The 20209-nt window shown below is 38.8% G+C and overlaps 1 protein-coding gene across 3 annotated transcripts in view; it reads right to left on the bottom strand.

Annotated features, from left to right (window-relative positions):
• Positions 1-5807: 5807 nt before the first annotated feature.
• The window catches only part of LOC149215029 (beta-galactosidase 8-like), a 459880-nt gene continuing 445478 nt past the window's right edge, over positions 5808-20209 (bottom strand). Inside the window, exons 16-18 of one of the 3 annotated variants that reach the window (XM_089392493.1) lie at positions 6807-7015; positions 6373-6513; positions 5808-6216 (exon numbers count right to left, since the gene is read on the bottom strand). In XM_089392493.1, coding sequence (XP_089248619.1) covers positions 6396-6513; positions 6807-7015 — 327 coding nt within the window. In that variant the 3' untranslated portion in view covers positions 5808-6216; positions 6373-6395. The remainder of the gene's footprint in view (positions 6217-6372; positions 6514-6806; positions 7016-20209) is intronic. The other 2 variants (XM_089392491.1, XM_089392492.1) reach the window with 2 other exon arrangements.

Below are 20209 nucleotides of genomic sequence, written 5' to 3'. Positions count from 1 at the left end.
AAGAAATCCTGCTCCAAGAAGAAATGTAGATGATGTCAAAGATGCGAGAGGCAATGGTTATCATTAAAGGATCTCAAGGCAGAAAGACTTCAGAAGTACATTAAGGAAATCTCCATCTCCCAAGTACCAAAGTTCATTTTTTGGTTATTGTTATTCTTGTACAAACTTTGGTCACATGGCAAAAGACTGTAAAGCATATCATAAAGATAGATGTTATGGTCCACAACCATATCATAGAGATAGATATTATGGTTTCCAACAATCTCCAAGAAACAATTTTGCAGGAAGAAATCATGAATTCCTATTCATGAACAATGTAGAATACTTCAAGTGTCATAACATTGGTCATATGGCACGTGATTGTAACTTAACTTGGGCTCTTACACAAGCTAGAACCATGCAAAAGAAGAAAGTTACACATGTATGGAGAAGGAAGCAAATACAATCCGAAAGCCCCTTAAGCTCTCCAGCCAACAACATATGTCATTGGCCTGAATTTTGACAATCTAAATTTGATGGGAAGACTCTGCCAAAAGGAGATGATGCATACAGTTAGGGGGAGCCTGTGATCCGTGATCATTATTGCAGAAGCTATTAGTGAAAGGGTCCTTATGAAATCCTTGTTGAGCTATGTTAACAGTCATTCTTTGACAAAGATCATTTCTCAAGGGTACTCCATTGAAGAATATGATCCTGTAATCATTCTTTGGACTGTTGTTAAAGATGCTTTCCACTTAATCACTAAGTAGTATTTGGAGCAACAGAGAAAATCATCTAATGCTAGAGAAATAGGGCAAATAACTATGGTGCTGATATTACAGATGCTAAATGTCTTGACTTAGGGATTTGACGTGAGAACAAAAATTATGGACACTAATAGAGGCAATCTTCAAACAAACAGATACATCTGGAATGGATTTTGAAGTAAGAGCAGCTGGCAGCATACAACAAAACTGAAGCATTGCAAAAAGATGCAAATCAACGGAATGATTTTTTAAAAGACAGTCACTGGATACCTAAATTTGCTAGTGAAATAACTTACTGAGATATGTACAAGAACACATGGAAAATATGGTTCATAGAAAGGAGAATGTTGTGCAGTCAAATATAACTTATGCTAAGACTGGTCACTGAAAAATATAGCAACAATAAGGCACAACCTCTCACCATTTCATCCAAATGTAGTGATGTTGAATACTTGATGGCAATGGCTCAAGGAGAAGCACAAAGATACAAAGGAACTCAAATCTGAAGAAAGATAGAAAGAAAGACAATCTCAGTGGCATTTTCTCTTGATTTGGACTATGAAGTTCTCTCAGTTCTGCCTGTGGAGACAACAATATGGATTGAAGCATAAAAACCTTGACTTGGACACTTGGTGTATGGCTATTTGCAATCGGATTGAAAGCATTGCAGTAGAGCATTTTTTAAGCATTGTTGAAGCCATGATAAAGTAGTTCTGAGACATGAAGAGGGAATAATGTGCTAATTGATGATAAAGCATCAATCCTTTTATCTTGAGTAAAAAGAAGAGCACTATGACAGGGGGAGTCACAGACCCATGAAGATCTACCATTCATGAAGACCAGAAGCAGTTTGATAGGGGGAGTCCCAGAGCACTCCTTTGCCATTGATGTCAAAGGGGGAGAGAAGAAGAATATTACCATCAAAAACAAAGGGGGAGATTGTTGACCTAGGTTGTCATTGATGTCAATATGGAAATATTCTAGATATTAGATGATGATATGGAGCCAAGGGGAAGCAAAACAGATCCATGAAGAGACCGGAGCAAGGCCATTAGGATAGCCAAGCCATAAGCTAGAGGAGTTAACAAAGGAGGCATATCAAAGCATATTATAGAATATCAGAGCAAGAGAGGCATATCGGAAAAGTCAGAAGCCATCAAGGTATGAAGGTATAAGAGGAGGTCTTCGAAAGACACTGCCAAGCCAGAGGAGCCACATTGGAGCAAGAGGAGCCATATCGGAGGAGCATTGCATATAATACATGCCCAAGAAGAACCATGAGGAGCTACAGGAGGAGCCATATATGTATATCATATATATGCCAAAAACAGAGAAGCAAACAAAGCTATCGGAGCAAGAATGCCAAAGGAATGCACTATCGGGAGCATATATCGGAGGAGCATTGCATATAATACATGCCCAAGAAGAACCAGGAGGAGCTACAGGAGGAGCCATATATGTATATCATATATATGCCAAAAACAGAGAAGCAAACAAAGCTATCGGAGCAAGAATGCCAAAGGAATGCACTATCGGGAGCATATATATATATATATATATATATATATATATATATATATATGCATTTACACTATTGGAGGTGCAAACAGAGGCCAAAACATATATATAGGCAAATACACTATCGCGAGGCAAAAGACTGAGTTATAGTGGAATACACTATCAGAGCGACATATATATATATATATATATATATATATATATATATATATATATATATATATATAGCTGTGACTGTGTAAATCCGCTGTTCAGCTATGTGCCATCACCCCAAACCCCTGACAGTTGCATAAACATATATATCAACGACAATGATAATCGGTGGGTTCAGTTATGTGCCACTACCCAAAACCCCCAATTGATATATATATATATATATATATATATATATATATGGACCCACAAACCATTACAATGTGATATAACATAATATTGGTGGAAATCAAGTTATGGTGCTGATATCGGAGGAGCATTGCATGTAATACATGCCCAAGAAGAACCAGGAGGAGCTACAAGAGGAGCCATATATATATATATATATTCTATAAAAACAGAGCAAACAGAGAAGCGAACAAAGCTATCGAAGCAAGAATTCCAAAGGAATACACTATCGGGAGCATATATCATATATATATGCTTTACACTATTGGAGGTGCAAACGGAGGCCAAAAGATATATATAGGCAAATACACTATCGGAGGCGGAAGATTGAGTTATAGTGGAATACACTATCGGAGCGGAATATATATATATATCAGCAACAGTGTAAATCAGTGGTTCAGCTATGTGCCATCACCCCAAACCCCCGACAGTGGCATATACATATATATCGGCGACAATGATAATCAACGGGTTCAGTTATGTTCCACTACCCAAAACCCCCGATTGCAATATATATATATATATATATATATATATATATATATATATATATATATATGTGGACCCACGAACCATTACAATGTGATATAACATAATATTGGCGTAAATCAAGTTATGGGTTAAGTCAAAGAGCAAAGGAGTATATACATGGACCCGAACGAGTTATAGCAACAACCCTATATAACATCGTGTCCGCCCATTGGGACTCTCATATCACAATGTATAAAGGGCTGTCACCCCTGAATCACCGATTGCGATTGCAAGACCAGACTCGATGCGACATTATAGATGGGCTTAATACGATATCGCATCCGCCATATCGCAAGTGTGTAAGGCCTGACCACAAATCCGATGGAGTTATCAACACAGTTAATATATATATCGCGTCCATCGGCCATTAGCCACTGCCGATTACGATTACAAGGCGGACCCGAAGCGGTTATAGATTCGAGAATAATACTTTTGAAGTCTGCCCTTAGCGCTTCGCTTGTGGTTTTTCTCATATTTCCTGTGTATTTGAATATTGGCCTTGCGCGCGGTTTGAAGGAAAAAATGCTTTAAGAAATGCTCCCGATAGTTCAGGAGGCTGAACTAAAGCTGATTCTGATTGCGATGGTGATGTGGCAAGCAGGGGCCGTCCTGATTGGTACAGACATGTCCGTTAAACAATGTTGTCTCTGTGTATGCCTGTTATCATTGAAAAAAACGAGGCTCTGTCACAATTTTAACATACAAAAACCGAAAAGCGAAGAAGCTGAATGGAAAGCCAACGCAGATGAAACTGAAAAGAAAAAATCAATGTAGAAGAGGGAAGCCAATGGTCAAGCAATGCAGAGGAAACTACAGAGACCGGGGAGGAAGCCAAAGAGCCAACAGAAAAGAGGAAACCGATAGACAAAGGTATGAGGGATGCATAAAAATACAGAGGTGTGTTGAATGTTGTTGAAATAAGCTAGAGGAAACAGAGGCAGTGAGAGGGTCCAACAGAACAAGAAAGGGCCGAAGGACCAACAGGAAAGGAGGCACTCAAAGGATGAGCATCTCTGCTGATCATATCACCCTGTGAAAGACTCAAACCAATGATGAATAAATCAGGTATACAATGGAGTGTGAAGAATAACTCTGTGATGTAGTAAATAAAGTTTTTTGAAGGGAGAAGTAGCCAGCAGAGAAGCAGTCATGCTGAAGCATTCACTGTGACATTATAACAGATGCTTGAATAGAAAGTTGTTCTTATGTAGAGTTTTGTGCAACTAACAGTGGACTAACTAAAGCTGTGTGGAGACATCATCAGAGGTCATGAAGGCTATTGGAGACTCTGTGTGGGCAATATGAAGAGTTGTAAAGACTCCTTCACAAGAAGACTAGGTGTCATTGATGCTGTAGCATGGAGACTACAGGGAAGCTATAAACAGACAGAACTCAGTAGAGAAGAATTCTGAGAGTAGAAAATTACTATCAAACATGCCTTGACAAGATTGGGTTGAAACCTTGGGGTTGGTGCCTCAGAAGTGGGAAGGATTGGGGTCCTTGGGGCTGATGTCTCAGAAGTAAGAAGGATAGGAGTCCTTTGGGATTGGTGCCTCAGAAGTAGGAAGGATAGGTGTCTTTGGGACTGGTGTCTCAGGAAATGGAAGGATTGAAGTCCTTGGGAGTTGGTGCTCCTAAGTCAAGATTGGTACCTTGGCGAAATAGAGTTGGAGCTTTGGAGGTTGGAGCCTCACCAAAGTCCAAGTTGGTGCTTGGCAACTGATTGCAACCATCTATATATTGTATCTATTTTACTGCAAAGATTATATTAATAAAATCATTTATTCTTGTTGTTCACCTTGTGTTCTAAATATAAATGTTTTAACTGATAAAACACTAGTCGGAAAAAGAAATACTGATTCACCCCCCTCTCAGTGTTTCCAACAATTAGTACCATTCTTATTAAAAAGTTGCAAGTTCAATTCTCTCTAAACCCTCGGGGTTAGGCTCTGTGGTTAAACCAACAAAAAATTGATTTGCTTGGTACAAATATTTTGTGGATGCAGAAATCACCAATCTCTGAGATCCATGAACCACATGGAAAAAATATCTTTAAACCCAACTTATTTATCTTTAAGCTTTAAGCCTCGCTTATTAAGCAATGCTAAGGAGTCTCGGATTAATCCTTGAGTAAACAAAATGTGACGATATACAACTGATCTGGCATTAGACTAAAACGACTAAAACACAATCTGTCATCTTGTAGCAAGAGGATACATTTGTAAATAGGCTACAAGAAGATAAGTTTCAACATATCTATGCAAACTGTAAAGTCTCAGTTCTCGAAAATATATTGATTTTGTCTCTGTACCAATGCTTGTATAGTAATGACCATTTCCTTTTCTATGGCATGATTAAGGAGCTTTTACTATTCACCTCCTCTCTTCAATGGCTCGTTTTACTGTTCACCTCCTCTCTTCAATTGTTTGACTGCAGTGCTGCACGTCACCAAGATACTTCTGTTTATAAGAAACTCGAGTTTTGATGATAAAAGAATGGCGATTGGAGAGGAGGGCCCAAACTTCAGAGAATGTGATGTGTTCTTGAATATGCTTGGAGTTACATTTTAAGCCTAGAGCTTCTCAGCATCAGAAAAACGAGCTAGAAACCAAACCATAAACCATGATTTTGATGAAGAGAAGCTAGTTTACTGGATTCATGGAAATTTTCTTGTTTTATCTTATTGTATCATAGTTTCCTAGCAACTAATAAAGGAAAACAAAATATTTTGATCAATTTACGTGAGAGAATAATTAAATCATTCAATAAAATTTGCACTGAGCATTTGAAATGAATATACAGCCAGTGATTCCACCGACAGAATTCAGTACAATAATATATGCATAATGACATAGAATGGCAACTGAAAAGTCACAATCTCCATGTCAAACCAAAAATAATTTTACAAGGCTTTTGCCTTTCGCTATGTTCAACTGCATGTTGCTTCAACTGCTAAACTTTTAACTGTACCAACACATGCATCTCCTCCAAATTCCTTTGGTGAGATGGTAATCGAACACCCACGCTGTCCTAAACAAGCCTGCAATTTTCATGAAGTAATCAGAAGAGATACATATGCATTAAATAAATTTTCAATATTTGCTAAATATTGCATGCATACATAAATGCAAACATACATGTAGAGAGAGAGATCTAGACCTAAATGTTCATATGTGCATGCAAATTTAAGCCATACCTTTTCCACAGCCTCTTTTGATTCTAGACACTATCAATGGATCCAGTAAGTAGAGATACTTTTGACGAGTCACCTCCTGTCTCTTCAAATAACACCAACAAATTCCCAGTAGGCCGCAGCCACGATCGAGGAACATGATACCTGACAAAATACGCATCACGCATCGTAGATATATATAGCCCATTTCAAAATTCTACAGTTATTGGACTGGAGTTCATGAATCTTTATATTGGAAGCAGAGATGAAGATGCAAGTACGGAGATAATCTACAACAAACTATGAGCAGGCAATCTAATGCTCTGAGCCCTATACAATAATCAATGTTACGAAGTACATTGACATTGATAATTATATTCGGTTAGGAATATTACTGGATAGATACTACTTGCAATTATACCAACAAAGCAAGAAGAAATATATTTGAATGTTCTTACAGCGTTTGGGAAGGTTGTCCACATTTTGTTGCACATTTGTGTAAACTGTAACTTCCTCGATAATCACACCTTGAACAGTCTCCTACAGGCGCCAAAAAGGAAGTCCAATAACGTCCAATATGTTCTCCATTTATCCATGCTTGACCTTTACCCATACTGCTCAGGTCTAACATAAGAGGTTCATCCCCATCAGGCACACCAATCACTGCCTGTCATACACAAAAATTGATCAGAGGACATTCATTTAGGAGAAGCCGCAAATGCCCTATGGGAAAGGTTACCATGTACGAAGCTTTTTTGAATGCACTATTCCAACCTTAGAAAATCCATGTGTTCCAGTCAGAGGACTACCTGAAACCTTTTTACTCTAAGTGCCTGTAAGATTTTTGTAGTTTTGTGCAAGTGATTAATGTAGAAGACAATTCCAAACATTATGAAAAAGCTCCCTAAATAGGAAGACATAACAGTTTGATAGATATGAGTTAGCAATAACAAAGAGCTATGCAATATACATCGCAAGAACAGTTAAATGTAAAGATCAAAGGGACTCATGTTCTAACCTCCATGTAGAAAATTTAAATTATGGTAGTTATCCAGTTAATAATGGTCATCTAGACTACGGACTTAAACACATTAACAAGTGAATAAGTGGACAAACTTGATCTCTTTTTTTTTTGGTTGAAATTCTCCCCAAATCTGGTATGAATTTTGTCAGAAATTATAGTTCCCTCTAACTGATGATAACTTCGGAATTTTGTCCTCGAGGGTTATAGTACAATTTAGAAAGATCCAGATTGTCTATATATCCAAAAATGTGTATTAGGGTGGAAATTTGTCCGGCCAAAAAGAAATAGACTCAAGAAAAAAGGTTGACTTTGTCCACTTATAAACTCGCTCTTATTAATAAAGTCAATTATTGACTTAGTCTAAATTATTCTTTAATGTTTAACATTTTGACCTAGTCAAAATAAAATAAAATTAAAAAATATAAAATAAAATAAAATAAAAACATAAAATTAATAATTATATTTACAATTAACTATAATTGATAATTAAACTAGACTAATTTTATCTTAACTCTGGGTCTACCAAACGCCAAGAGGGATGAAATCTCTTAATATGCAGACCTCTTTTAGAGTGAACGGAGATTTGATCCCTCTTGACGCATGATAGGTCCGAAGTTAAGATGGATCTAGGCTGGTATTTAATACATTTTAAAATCCACCATGCACAGAGGGATTTTGTCATTCCTCTATTGTAAAAGAATATATGCTCTCTTCATTTCATAATCTAAAAAATATTTCTCGCTTCCAAGTTTTCTTGTGTTCGGTTTCTTTTTGTTACATGGTACTAGAGCCAAAGTGAGGAGAAGTTGAAGCAAGGGAAGGCCTAGGTACTGCATAGACCCGTGACAGACAAGGTATCATTGTTTGACAATGAAACCAAAGGGATTTCAAAGAAAGAACGCTAAGTATATTTTGTTTAAGGGTTTTAACCCAAGTTCGTTTTTTCAAAAAGAGAAATACTAGGGTCCTATTTCTAGTTTGAAAGACAGGTTAAGTTATTTTTCCTTATTTAAAAGGAAGTCTAGCTTTCCGAAAGTTAAAAAAAAGGGGTAATACACAGTAAATTTCTTTACTATTTTTTTCAAAAGATCTTTGAGTTTTTAAGCTAAACCCAAAGGAGATCTACGCATTTTTTAGTAGCCCCGACAGTTTTCCAGCTCGATCTAAAGAAGATCTAAGCATTTTCCAATAACCATAAGAGGTTTTTTCAGCGAAATCTACAGTAGATATCAATACTTTTCAGCAGACGAGAGAGTTTGCTAATTAAATCTGAAGAAAATCTAATCATTTTCAGTAATCTTGAGGGTTTTTTAACCTAGATCAAGCAGATTTGAGCAATTTTCAGCAGATCTGTATATTTTTTTTAGCAGATTTATCAATTTCTTAGCAAGAATATTTGCATGTATTTCTTTAATCTTTAGTTTGGGGAGTGGACACTACAATTTTCTTGGGTGTAAGTATCTATTTCAATCACAAATTTGAATTTCAGAAACATTTAGGCCAAATTTTGTGTTCTAATGGTTACCTTGTCTAATATTATGTCAAAGAGTTATCAAATTTTTTTAGAAGGAATTATAGTATGTGAAAACAAAGCATATACATCATTATCATCATGAGATGTATTATGAATTAGGTTTTTTGGATGTTTATCATGTATTATGAATTAAGTTTTTTGGATGTTTATCATGAATTGATATCTATTAGTATTTATTAGCTGTTTAATTTATATGATTGTGGTAGTCATTAATTATTATTATCTATAAATGTTGGACTTGAAATTGAATATAAGTAGATAACTCTAAACATGTGGTTGCAAATTTGTCGTTGAGCAAAGTAAGTTTTGAGAGAAGTTTGTATAAATGTTTGAAACCAAGTGAACTTCAAATGCTGAGTCATCCCTTTATTACATTTTTTTTCTACCCACGTATAAGAAAATGAATTAAAGATTTTTGAAGAAAGACTTAAAATTATATTTAAAAAATTAAATACATCTTACTATTGACTTAGAGTGAAAGGAGTTTTGGTCCATCTCGGCGCTTGGTAGATCCAGAGTTAGGATGGATCTAGGCTGATATTTAATACATTTTAAAACCCACCATGCACAGAGAGATTTTGTCATTCCTCTATTGTAAAAGGATATGTGCTCTCTTCATTTCATAATCTAAATATATTTCTCGCTTCCAAGTTTTCTGTGTTCAGTTTCTTTTGTTACATGGTACTAGAGCCAAAGTGAGGCGAAGTTGAAGCAAGGGAAGACCTAGGGACTGCAAAGACCCGTGACAGACAAGGTATCATTGTTTGATATAAACCAAGAAACCAAAGGGATTTCAAAGAAAGAAAGCTAAGTATATATTGTTTGAGGGTTTTAAAACAAGTTCATTTTTTCAAAAAGAGAAATACTAGGGTCCTCTTTCTAGTTTTAAAAGACAGTTTAAGTTATTTTTCCTTATTGAAAAGGAAGTCTAACTTTCTGAAAATTAAAAAAATTGGGGTAATACACAGTAAATTTTTTTACTATTTTTTTCAAAAGATCTGTGAGTTTCTAAGCTAAACTTGAAGGAGAACTAAGCATTTTTTAGTAGCCCTGAGAGTTTTGCAGCTAGATCTAAAGCAGATCTAAGCATTTTTCAATAACCATAAGAGTTTTTTAGCCAAATCTAAAGCAGATAACAATACTTTTCAGCAGACGAAAGAGTTTGCCAGTGAAATCTGAAGAAAATTTAACCATTTTCAGTAATCTTGAGAGTTTGCTTTGCCTAGATCAAGCATTTTTGAGCATTTTTCAGCAGATCTGTGTATTTTTTAGCAGATTTATCAATTTCTTAGCAAGAATATTTGCTTGTATATCTTTAACCTTTAGTTGGGGGAATGAACACTACAATTTTCTTGGGTGTAAATATCTATTTCAATCACAAATTTGATTTTCAGAAACATTTATGCCAAATTTTGCGTTCTAATGGTTACCTTGTCTAATATTATGTCAAAGAGTTATCAATTATTTTTAGGAAGAGTTATAGTATGTGGAAACAATGCATATTCGCCATTATTATTATTATCATTTAATTAATTTTTATATTGCATTTTTGAAAATTTAATTTTGGCAATATGAGATGTATTATGAATTAAGTTTTTTGGATGTTTATCATGAATTGATATCTATTAGTATTTATTAGCTGTTTAATTTATATGATTGTGGTAGTCATTAATTATTATTATCTATAAATGTTAGACTTGAAATTGAATATAAGTAGATAACTCTAAACATGTGGTTGCAAATTTGTCGTTGAGCAAACTAAATTTTGAGAGAAGTTTGTATAAATGTTTGAAACCAAGTGAACTTCAAATGCTGAGTCACCCCTTTATTACATTTTTTTTCTACCCACTTATAAGAAAATGAATTAAAGATTTTTGAAGAAAGACTTAAAATTATATTTAAAAAATTAAATACATCTTACTATTGACAGTGAAAGGAGTTTTGGTCCATCTCGGCGCTTGGTAGATCCGGAGTTAAGATGGATCTAGGCTGGTATTTAATACATTTTAAAACCCACCATGCACAAAGAGATTTTGTCATTCCTCTATTGTAAAAGGATATGTGCTCTCTTCATTTCATAATCTCAAAAATATTTCTCGCTTCCAAGTTTTCTTGTGTTCAGTTTCTTTTGTTAGATGGTACTAGAGCCAAAGTAAGGAGAAGTTGAAGCAAGGGAAGACCTAGGGACTGCAAAGACACGTGACAGACAAGGCATCATTGTTTGATATAAACCAAGAAACCAAAATGATTTCAAAGAAAGAAAGCTAAGTATATTTTGTTTGAGGGTTTTAAACCAAGTTCATTTTTTCCAAAAAGAAATACTAGGGTCCCCTTTCTGGTTTTAAAAGACAGTTTAAGTTATTTTTCCTTAATGAAAAGGAAGTCTAGCTTTCTAAAAATTAAAAAAAGAGGGGTAATACACAGTAAATTTTTTTACTATTTTTTTCAAAAGATCTGTGAGTTTCTAAGCTAAACCTGAAGGAGAACTAAGCATTTTTTAGTAGCCCTGAGAGTTTTGCAGCTAGATCTAAAGCAGATCTAAGCATTTTTCAATAACCATAAGAGTTTTTTAGCCAAATCTAAAGTAGATAACAATACCTTTCAGCAGACGAAAGAGTTTGCCAGTGAAATCTGAAGAAAACCTAACCATTTTCAGTAATCTTGAGAGTTTGTTTTGCCTAGATCAAGCATTTTTGAGCATTTTTCAGCAGATCTGTGTATTTTTTAGCAGATTTATCAATTTCTTAGCAAGAATATTTGCTTGTATTTCTTTAGTCTTTAGTTTGGGGAATGAACACTACAATTTTCTTGGGTGTAAATATCTATTTCAATCACAAATTTGATTTTCAGAAACATTTAGGCCAAATTTTGCGTTCTAATGGTTACCTTGTCTAATATTATGTCAAAGAGTTATCAATTATTTTTAGGAAGAATTATAGTATGTGGAAACAATGCATATTCGTCATTATTATTATTATTTAATTAATTTTTATGTTGCATTTTTTAAAATTTAATTTTGGCAATATGAGATGTATTATGAAATAAGTTTTTTGGATGTTTATCATGAATTGATATCTATTAATATTTATTAGCTGTTTAATTTATATGATTGTGGTAGTCATTAATTGTTATTATCTGTAAATGTTAGACTTGAAATTGAATATAAGTAGATAACTCTAAACATGTGGTTGCAAATTTGTCGTTGGTCAAATTAAGTTTTGAGAGAGGTTTGATAAATGTTTGAAACCAACTGAACTTGAAATGCTGAGTCATCCCTTTATCCTATTCTTTTTCTACACACTTGTAAGAAAATGAACTAAATTTTTTTGAAGAAAGACTTAAAACTATATTTAAAAAATTAAATATATCTTACTATTGACTTAGAGTGAAAGAAGATTTGATCCATCTCAGCACTTGGTAGATCCGGGGTTAGGATGGATCTAGGCTGATATTTAATACATTTTAAAACCCACCATGCACAGAGGGATTTTGTCATTCCTCTATTGTAAAAGGACACGTGCTCTCTTCATTTCATAATCTAAAAAATATTTCTCGCTTCCAAGTTTTCTTGTGTTCGGTTTCTTTTGGTTACATGGTACTAGAGCCAAAGTGAGGAGAAGTTGAAGCAAGGGAAGAGCTAGGGACTGCATAGACCTGTGACAGACAAGGTATCATTGTTTGATATAAACCAAGAAACCAAAGGGATTATAAAGAAGGAAAGCTAAGTATATTTTGTTTGAGGGTTTTAAACCAAGTTCATTTTTTCAAAAAGAGAAATACTAGGGTCCTATTTCTAGTTTTAAAAGACAGGTTAAGTTATTTTTCCTTATTTAAAAGAAGTCTAGCTTTCTGAAAATTAAAAAAAGGGGGGTAATACACGGTAAATTTCTTTATTATTTTTTTCAAAAGATCTGTGAGTTTTTACGCTAAACCTGAAGGAAATCTAAGCATTTTTTAGTAGCCCTGAGAGTTTTCCAGCTAGATCTAAAGCACATCTAAGCATTTTTTAATAACCATAAGAGTTTTTTTAGCCAAATCTAAAGTAGATATCAATACTTTTCAGCAGACGAGAGAGTTTGCTAGTTAAATCTGAAGAAAATCTAACCATTTTCAGTAATCTTGAGAGGTTTTTTTGCCTAGATCAAGCAGATTTGAGCATTTTTCAGCAGATCTGTGTATTTTTTAGCAGATTTATCAAATTCTTAGCAAGAATATTTGCTTGTATTTCTTTAATCTTTAGTTTGGGGAATGAGCACTACAATTTTCTTGGGTGTAAGTATCTATTTCAATCACAAATTTGATTTTCAAAAACATTTAGGTTAAATTTTGTGTTCTAATGGTTACCTCGTCTAATATTATGTGAAAGAGTTATCAATTTTGTTTAGGAAGATGATCCGGATTTAAACAGGAACGCAACAAATTACAGAGATAACCATATACACAAAGATGCAGCGGAAATAATACTTCATTTCATTAATGGAAAATACTGAAATATGCTTACAACCAGAAATGGAAATAAACCAGCTAGGGCGATGGTAGCTTATCTCTGAGAAGAGATGTGATGGCTACATGCCTCTGCACTGTGTTACAATGAGGGTCGAAGGCCTATTTATTGTTGAGAAACAATGGAAAACCCTTAACATTCCAAAACCTAACCCTAGGAGATGAAACGCCAAACTGTGGGCCCCGTTTGGGGGTAAGTTGGTACATCAACTTCCCGGGGTCGTAACTTTGGCATATGATCTCCGTTTGACGCGTACAATAGCTCATTAGAAAGATCTATCCGAGCACTATCATTGTTGGAACGGGAAACATTGGTTATGTTGCCCCCGGATTCCCCAAAAAACGTCGTTTAGGGCCTCAAAACGGCTCCGGAAGTTCAGGACCCGAAAAACTGCTAAAAATAGTAAGTTGTGCTACAATTAAGGAAACTGAAAATGCTGAGAAAGACAATGGTGGGGGTCCAGGTGGACTTGGCAGGTGGCCACCAATATCCACCTGGATCATTCCTCCCCCCTTAGGAAGCAATGGTCCCCATTGCGTTGAGCTCCTCCATGAGATGAGGAAACTTCTGCTGAACTTGTTCCCTGGTGAGCCACTTGCCCTGCTGAAGGAGTTGGCCTGCTTTGACAACTCGATACAGTTGGATATTCTGTTGGCGAGTGTTCTTGATCTGTGTGTCCATGATCCGATCAGTTGCAGCTTGTTCCATGCAATCTGGATTTAATTCTGTGGGTTTGAGCTGTTCTGCAATGTCGGATGTGTCTAGCAATGGTGGAAAGTATGGCCGAAGGCGGTCCACATTGAACACTGGGTGCAGGCCAAGGAATGGGGGAATGCTGAGCTCAAATGCATTGTCTCCCATAGCCTTAGTAATGGTGTAAGGACCATATCGGAGTGGTCTCAATTTCCGATAGGCTCCAGTAAGGCGTTCCTTTTGCAAATGCAACCAGACTTTGTCGCCCACCTGAAACTTGTGTGGCACCCGATGTTGATCATGTCGCTGCTTGTACTTGGCATTTGATTTCTCAAGAATGTCATGGACCTGCTGGCGAATATGTTGGATGCGCTCAATGAAGCTGGTGGCCTTATCTGTTTCGGACTGGACATGAGCTGAATTCATGTGAGTAGCTGCAAGTGGCATGGCCACATCAATGGGGCATAGTGGCTGGAATCCCAAACCCACCTGAAAAGGGCTATGGCCAGTGGAGCTGTGAAGAGCTCGGTTGTAGCTGTGCTGAACATAGGGGAGGCTCTCGTCCCATGTGCGTGGATGCTTTGAGTTATACATGCGCAGAATGTGCACAATCATCCTATTGACAACCTCTGTCTCGCCATCAGTTTGAGGATGGAAGGCTGTGGACTTCGTGAGTTTGGTGTCCAACATTGACCAGAGACTGGACCAAAATGTGCTGAGAAACCGACTGTCCCGATCTGAGATGATAGACTGTGGGATCCCAAAGTGCACCCACACTCGTTCAAAGAAGAGTTTAGCAGTGGCTTCTGCTGTGATATTCTTCTTGCAGGCCACCATAATGGCCATCTTCGAGAACCTGTCGACGACCACAAAAACACAGTCATTTCCATGCTTAGTGGAAGGAAGGCCTGACATGTAATCCATGGAGATGGATTCCCAAGGTCGACTAGGGGTAGGCAGCGGGGTATAGAGGCCGTGCTTCTTAATGGCCGGTTTGGCAATGGCACAGGCAGTACATGATCGGATGTACTTCCCAACATCCTGTCGAAGATTCGGCCAATAGAAATAATTTTGCAGTACTGCCACTGTTTTCTCGACCCCGAAATGCCCAGCAGCCCGACTGTAGTGTGCTTCCCAAATCATCTTGGCACGCTCGCTTGAAGGAACACAAAGGTGACCGAGGTGGCATAATAGGGCATCCTGGAGGTGAAAATCTGCAACCTGCCGACCCTCCAAGAGTGTCTGGTATGTGTGGCCGAATTCTGGGTCGCTTTTGTAGAGAAGTGGCCAATCAGAAGTCTCGTGCCCACAAGAGTTGAGCACGGTGGTCAGCGCCATGATCGGTGGTCGACTGAGGCAATCTGCAACATTATTGGTGCTGCCCTTTTTATACTTGATATTCAACTGAAACTGTTGCAGGTATGTAGACCACTTCTGATGGCGATCATTCTGCAATTTCCCTTGGGTCTGTATGAACTGCAGAGGTCGGTGGTCTGTGTGGATGACCGTTTCCTTCCCCAAAATGTAATGCTTCCATTGTCGGCAGGCCTGTACAATGGAATACATCTCTTTATCATAAGTGGGGTACTTCCGGACTGTGTCTGAAAGTGTTTCACTGTGATATGCCACTGGATGTCCATGTTGAGTAAGGACTGCCCCAATAGCATAGTCAGAGGCATCTGTCTCGACCTCAAATGGTTGTTGTAAATCTGGTAACGCGAGCACTGGTGCCGTGCAGAGGCGATCCTTCAACTCCCTGAATGCCTTCTGTTGAGATTCAGACCAAAAGAATTTCGCTTTCGCCCCGCCCTTGGTGACTTGACTCAAGGGCCAAGAAATATGAGAAAACCCCAACACAAACCTGCGGTAGAAGTTGGCAAGACCTAGAAAGCTGCGGAGCTCTGTTAGAGTGGTTGGAGAGGGCCAATCCCGAATGACTTGGATCTTGGCTGGATCGACATGCACCCCCTGTTCATCAATGATGTATCCCAGATACTGAACCTGGGTCATGCCAAAAGTGCATTTCTCCAAATTGGCACATAGCTTGTGTTGCCGCAGTGTTTGGAGAACCTGTCGGATGTGGTGGAGGTGCTCTTCCCAACTCTGGCTGAAGATCAGAATGTCATCCAAGTATACTACTACAAAGGAGTTGGTGAATGGCCGCAAGATGTCATCCATTAGCCTCATAAAGGTTGCAGGAGCATTCGTCAATCCGAAAGGCATGACCAACCATTCGAAGAGGCCCTCCTTGGATTTGAAGGCAGTCTTCCACACATCGGAGGGTTCGATTGGTACCTGGTGATATCCCGACTTCAGGTCGATCTTGCTGAAATATTTCGCCCCCTTTAGTTGGTCTAGGAGGTCATCAATCCGCGGGATCGGGTACCTGTTACGGACAGTGATCTTGTTCAGCGCCCGATAGTCAATACAGAGTCTCCACGTCCCATCCTTCTTCTGTACCAACACGATCGGGCTCCCACAGGGCGATGAACTCGGACGGATGTGACCTTTCTGCAGGAGCTCCTGAATCTGCCTCTTGATTTCATCGTTCTCCAGAACGGAGCGCCGATAAATTGGTCCATTGGGTAGCGGCGCACCTGGGGTCAGATCGATGGAGTGCTTGACTTGACAGTGCAGAGGAACCCCTGCCGGGGAGGTGAATATGTCCTCGTACTCCTCCACAATCTTGTCCATCTGTAGTTGTCGTGCAGAGGGGCCCCGTTTGGAGGCCGCGGCCACTGTCTTCTTCTTTCCTTGAGGGCGTATCATCAGGAAAACAAATTTCCTGGTTTTGGAAATGATCTTACTACATTGTTTTGCAGTAATCAAAGAGAGGGCGGCAGGTGGTGCTACCTCTGGTATCCTGAACAACTTATTTCCCAATGTAATAATAACAGCACGGGGCCTTGATTCATACACAGCATGTCGCTTCCACAAGTATGGTTGTCCTAGTAATACATCACAAACTTCAAGGGGAGCAATGTCACACAATACCTCATCCGTGAAGGGCTTGATGTTGTATGGAAGGCGACACTGCTGGCTCACGCGAAGATCTCGTCCTTGGTGAAGCCACCCAATGGTGTATGGTTGTGGATGTGCTGTGGTCGGTAAGCCCAACCGCTTCACGACTTCTGCCGAAATGAGGTTCTTTTGACTCCCGCTATCAACAATGAACTGTATCGGGGAGCCCTTTACCCACATCTGGGAGTGGAAGAGACGCTCCTCCTCCTCTGGATCTTCGGGTTCATTTTTCTGGATCTTTGCGGTAGCAACAGTGGCGCTGGGGTCCGCATCAATGATCTGCTTCCCTTTTTCATACCCCTTATCGGGTTCTGACTCAGAGTCGGAACATGCATCTGATTCTGAAACCTTTAGCTCAGCCACCAGTGACTGCTTGGCCCGACACTCACTTGTGTTGTGAGTGGAGCTCTTATGGAACTCGCACCATTTTCCAGTGTCCTTTCTCGGCTTCGCGGCGCTGTTCTTTGCTTGCAGCTTCGGCTGGTTGTCTTGGGCTGTCCCGCCTTGGCTTTGTCCTTTGTTCTGTGGTTTAGGGGCACCTTTCCCCTGCTTTGGATTCGCAGGTCCAAAGTCTCGCTTCTTTTGTTTAAACTTCTGCTCGACCTTGACGGCATACCGGTATGCTGCGCCGAACGAGGGGATGTTTAGGAATTGTATTTCTTCCTGGATGTACTTGTGCAGGCAGCCACGGTATTTGAGTATCAAATGTTGCTCCGAATCCTTGATACCCAACTTTGTGCGAAGGGTATGGAAAAGATTGGTGAACTCCGGCACGTCTTGGTCCCTTCCCTGCCGCAGCGTGGTCCACTTTATGTTTTCATCCTCATAGCTCCCGACAGGGTAGTACTGCTCCTTGATGGCATCCCGGAACGAATCCCAGGTGGGTGCGGCTGAAAATAGTGAGCCAGTACTTTCATCCTTCTGCTCGCAGTAGGTTTCCCACCAGTCCTTGACGTGGGGGGCTGCTTTGAGGAGAGCAAAAACAATCTTTTCCCGACCCGAAAATTCATGAACAGAAAAATAACCCTCTAGCAGATTTAACCATTTATCTACGGCATCTGCGTCTATCTGACCCTCGAATATGGGGATTTCAAAATTAACTTGTACCTTAAAGGGTGTGGCGTTTCCAGAGTAGCTGCTGGAAGCCGATGCGTTGCTTCTGGGTAGCCGCTGAAGGATCTGGGCAAAGCTGTCCATCATCGCGTTCCGTTGTCGCTCGAGGGCTTCTTCGAGCAAGATTTTGATGGGATCTCCTGCCCCCTCGTCTTTCTTCTCGTCCGCCATGGGAGGCCGTCGGGATTTGCGAGGCTGGTCTTGCAAAGGTTCAACCAGTTCAAGCCCTAACTCCTTATATCCCGACCTTGTTGGGGACATGCAAAGAAAAACAGAGAAAAAGCAGACCGCTCTGATACCACTGATCCGGATTTAAACAGGAACGCAACAAATTACAGAGATAACCATATACACAAAGATGCAGCGGAAATAATACTTCATTTCATTAATGGAAAATACTGAAATATGCTTACAACCAGAAATGGAAATAAACCAGCTAGGGCGATGGTAGCTTATCTCTGAGAAGAGATGTGATGGATACATGCCTCTGCACTGTGTTACAATGAGGCTCGAAGGTCTATTTATTGTTGAGAAACAATGGAAAACCCTTAACATTCCAAAACCTAACCCTAGGAGATGAAACGCCAAACTGTGGGCCCCGTTTGGGGGTAAGTTGGTACATCAACTTCCCGGGGTCGTAACTTTGGCATATGATCTCCGTTTGACGCGTACAATAGCTCATTAGAAAGATCTATCCGAGCACTATCATTGTTGGAACGGGTAACATCGATCCATTCCATGGACCCATGTTGCCTCCGGATTCCCCAAAAAACGTCGTTTAGGGCCTCAAAACGGCTCCGGAAGTTCAGGACCCGAAAAACTGCTAAAAATAGTAAGTTGTGCTACAATTAAGGAAACTGAAAATGCTGAGAAAGACAATGGTGGGGGTCCAGGTGGACTTGGCAGGTGGCCACCAATATCCACCTGGATCAGAAGAATTATATGTTAATTTTTGGTATGTTCTATGCTTAAGAGCAATTTACTTCAATTTCTTTATTAGCCCAATATCAATATCCAGTTTAGCAATCACATCAACGTGATAGTAAAATGCAGATAGAACATAAACATAAATAGTAGAAGACAAGCCAAGACAAGAGGACACAAGATGTGGCACCAGCTAGGGACAAACCCCAATGTGGGAAAACCCTTGATCAATTCTTCTTATATTCTTCAATAGTTCAGCAGAGAGAGATAGTACAAATTTACTATTGATTTGGGGTAGCATCAGATGTGCTCTAGCCACGAAATTTGGTGGAGAGGTTGGGGCACATGAGATATTCAATACCCAAAAAGGGTTTGGACAGATTCTAAACAGATCAGGAGATATTAAAATAATTAATATTTTTAATGGAGTCCCTAAGTCTAAACTTAGGGAAAATAAAATATTAATGTGTATTAATATGAATCTGTGTTAAAGTGGTCCAAAAGACATGGATCAAGCCAGATCTAATCTTGGCCGTTGATTACGGACTTAATCTCGACCGTTGATATGTCAACATGAAAAGTATAAGAGGAGGCTTGAGGGTCACTTGGAGAGTACACCAGATGATCAATCATTCTATTCTCTAGAGCGGAGTTTGCTAAGAGAGATAGAATCAGTGATCGGGTGTAATGCCTGTAAATAATTAAACAGCTAATGTAAAGCCTGTAAATAGATAAAATTTAACAAAATTTTATATATCAAATTGATTGATTTGATGAGGAGTACCTATTTGGTTTCCTGCAGATGAAGAGGCTTCAGATTTGCTCCAACTTTCGCTCCTGTTACCAAAAGACCATAACCACCCAGCCAAGCTAAGTACAACCTAGGTACTCAGTCCAGATTGCTTCTCAATTGCTGCAATCTGTTCCCTCGTGCCCAAAAACTTAAGAACAAACAAGGCTTAGTCTTTTCTGTTGAAAACTCTGTGTTACAAATTTTCCTCCTCCTTTCAACCCCCCCTTTTCGACCAACCGTCCCTTCCTTCTTATA

Source organism: Pinus tabuliformis, chromosome 1_1, assembly GCF_031772625.1.
Source record: "Pinus tabuliformis cultivar Carrire ecotype Pingquan chromosome 1_1, CPIR1, whole genome shotgun sequence".
NCBI lineage: Eukaryota > Viridiplantae > Streptophyta > Pinopsida > Pinales > Pinaceae > Pinus > Pinus tabuliformis.
The sequence above is the reverse complement of the archived record's forward strand: the minus strand, read 5'-3'. Positions and strand labels throughout refer to the sequence as shown.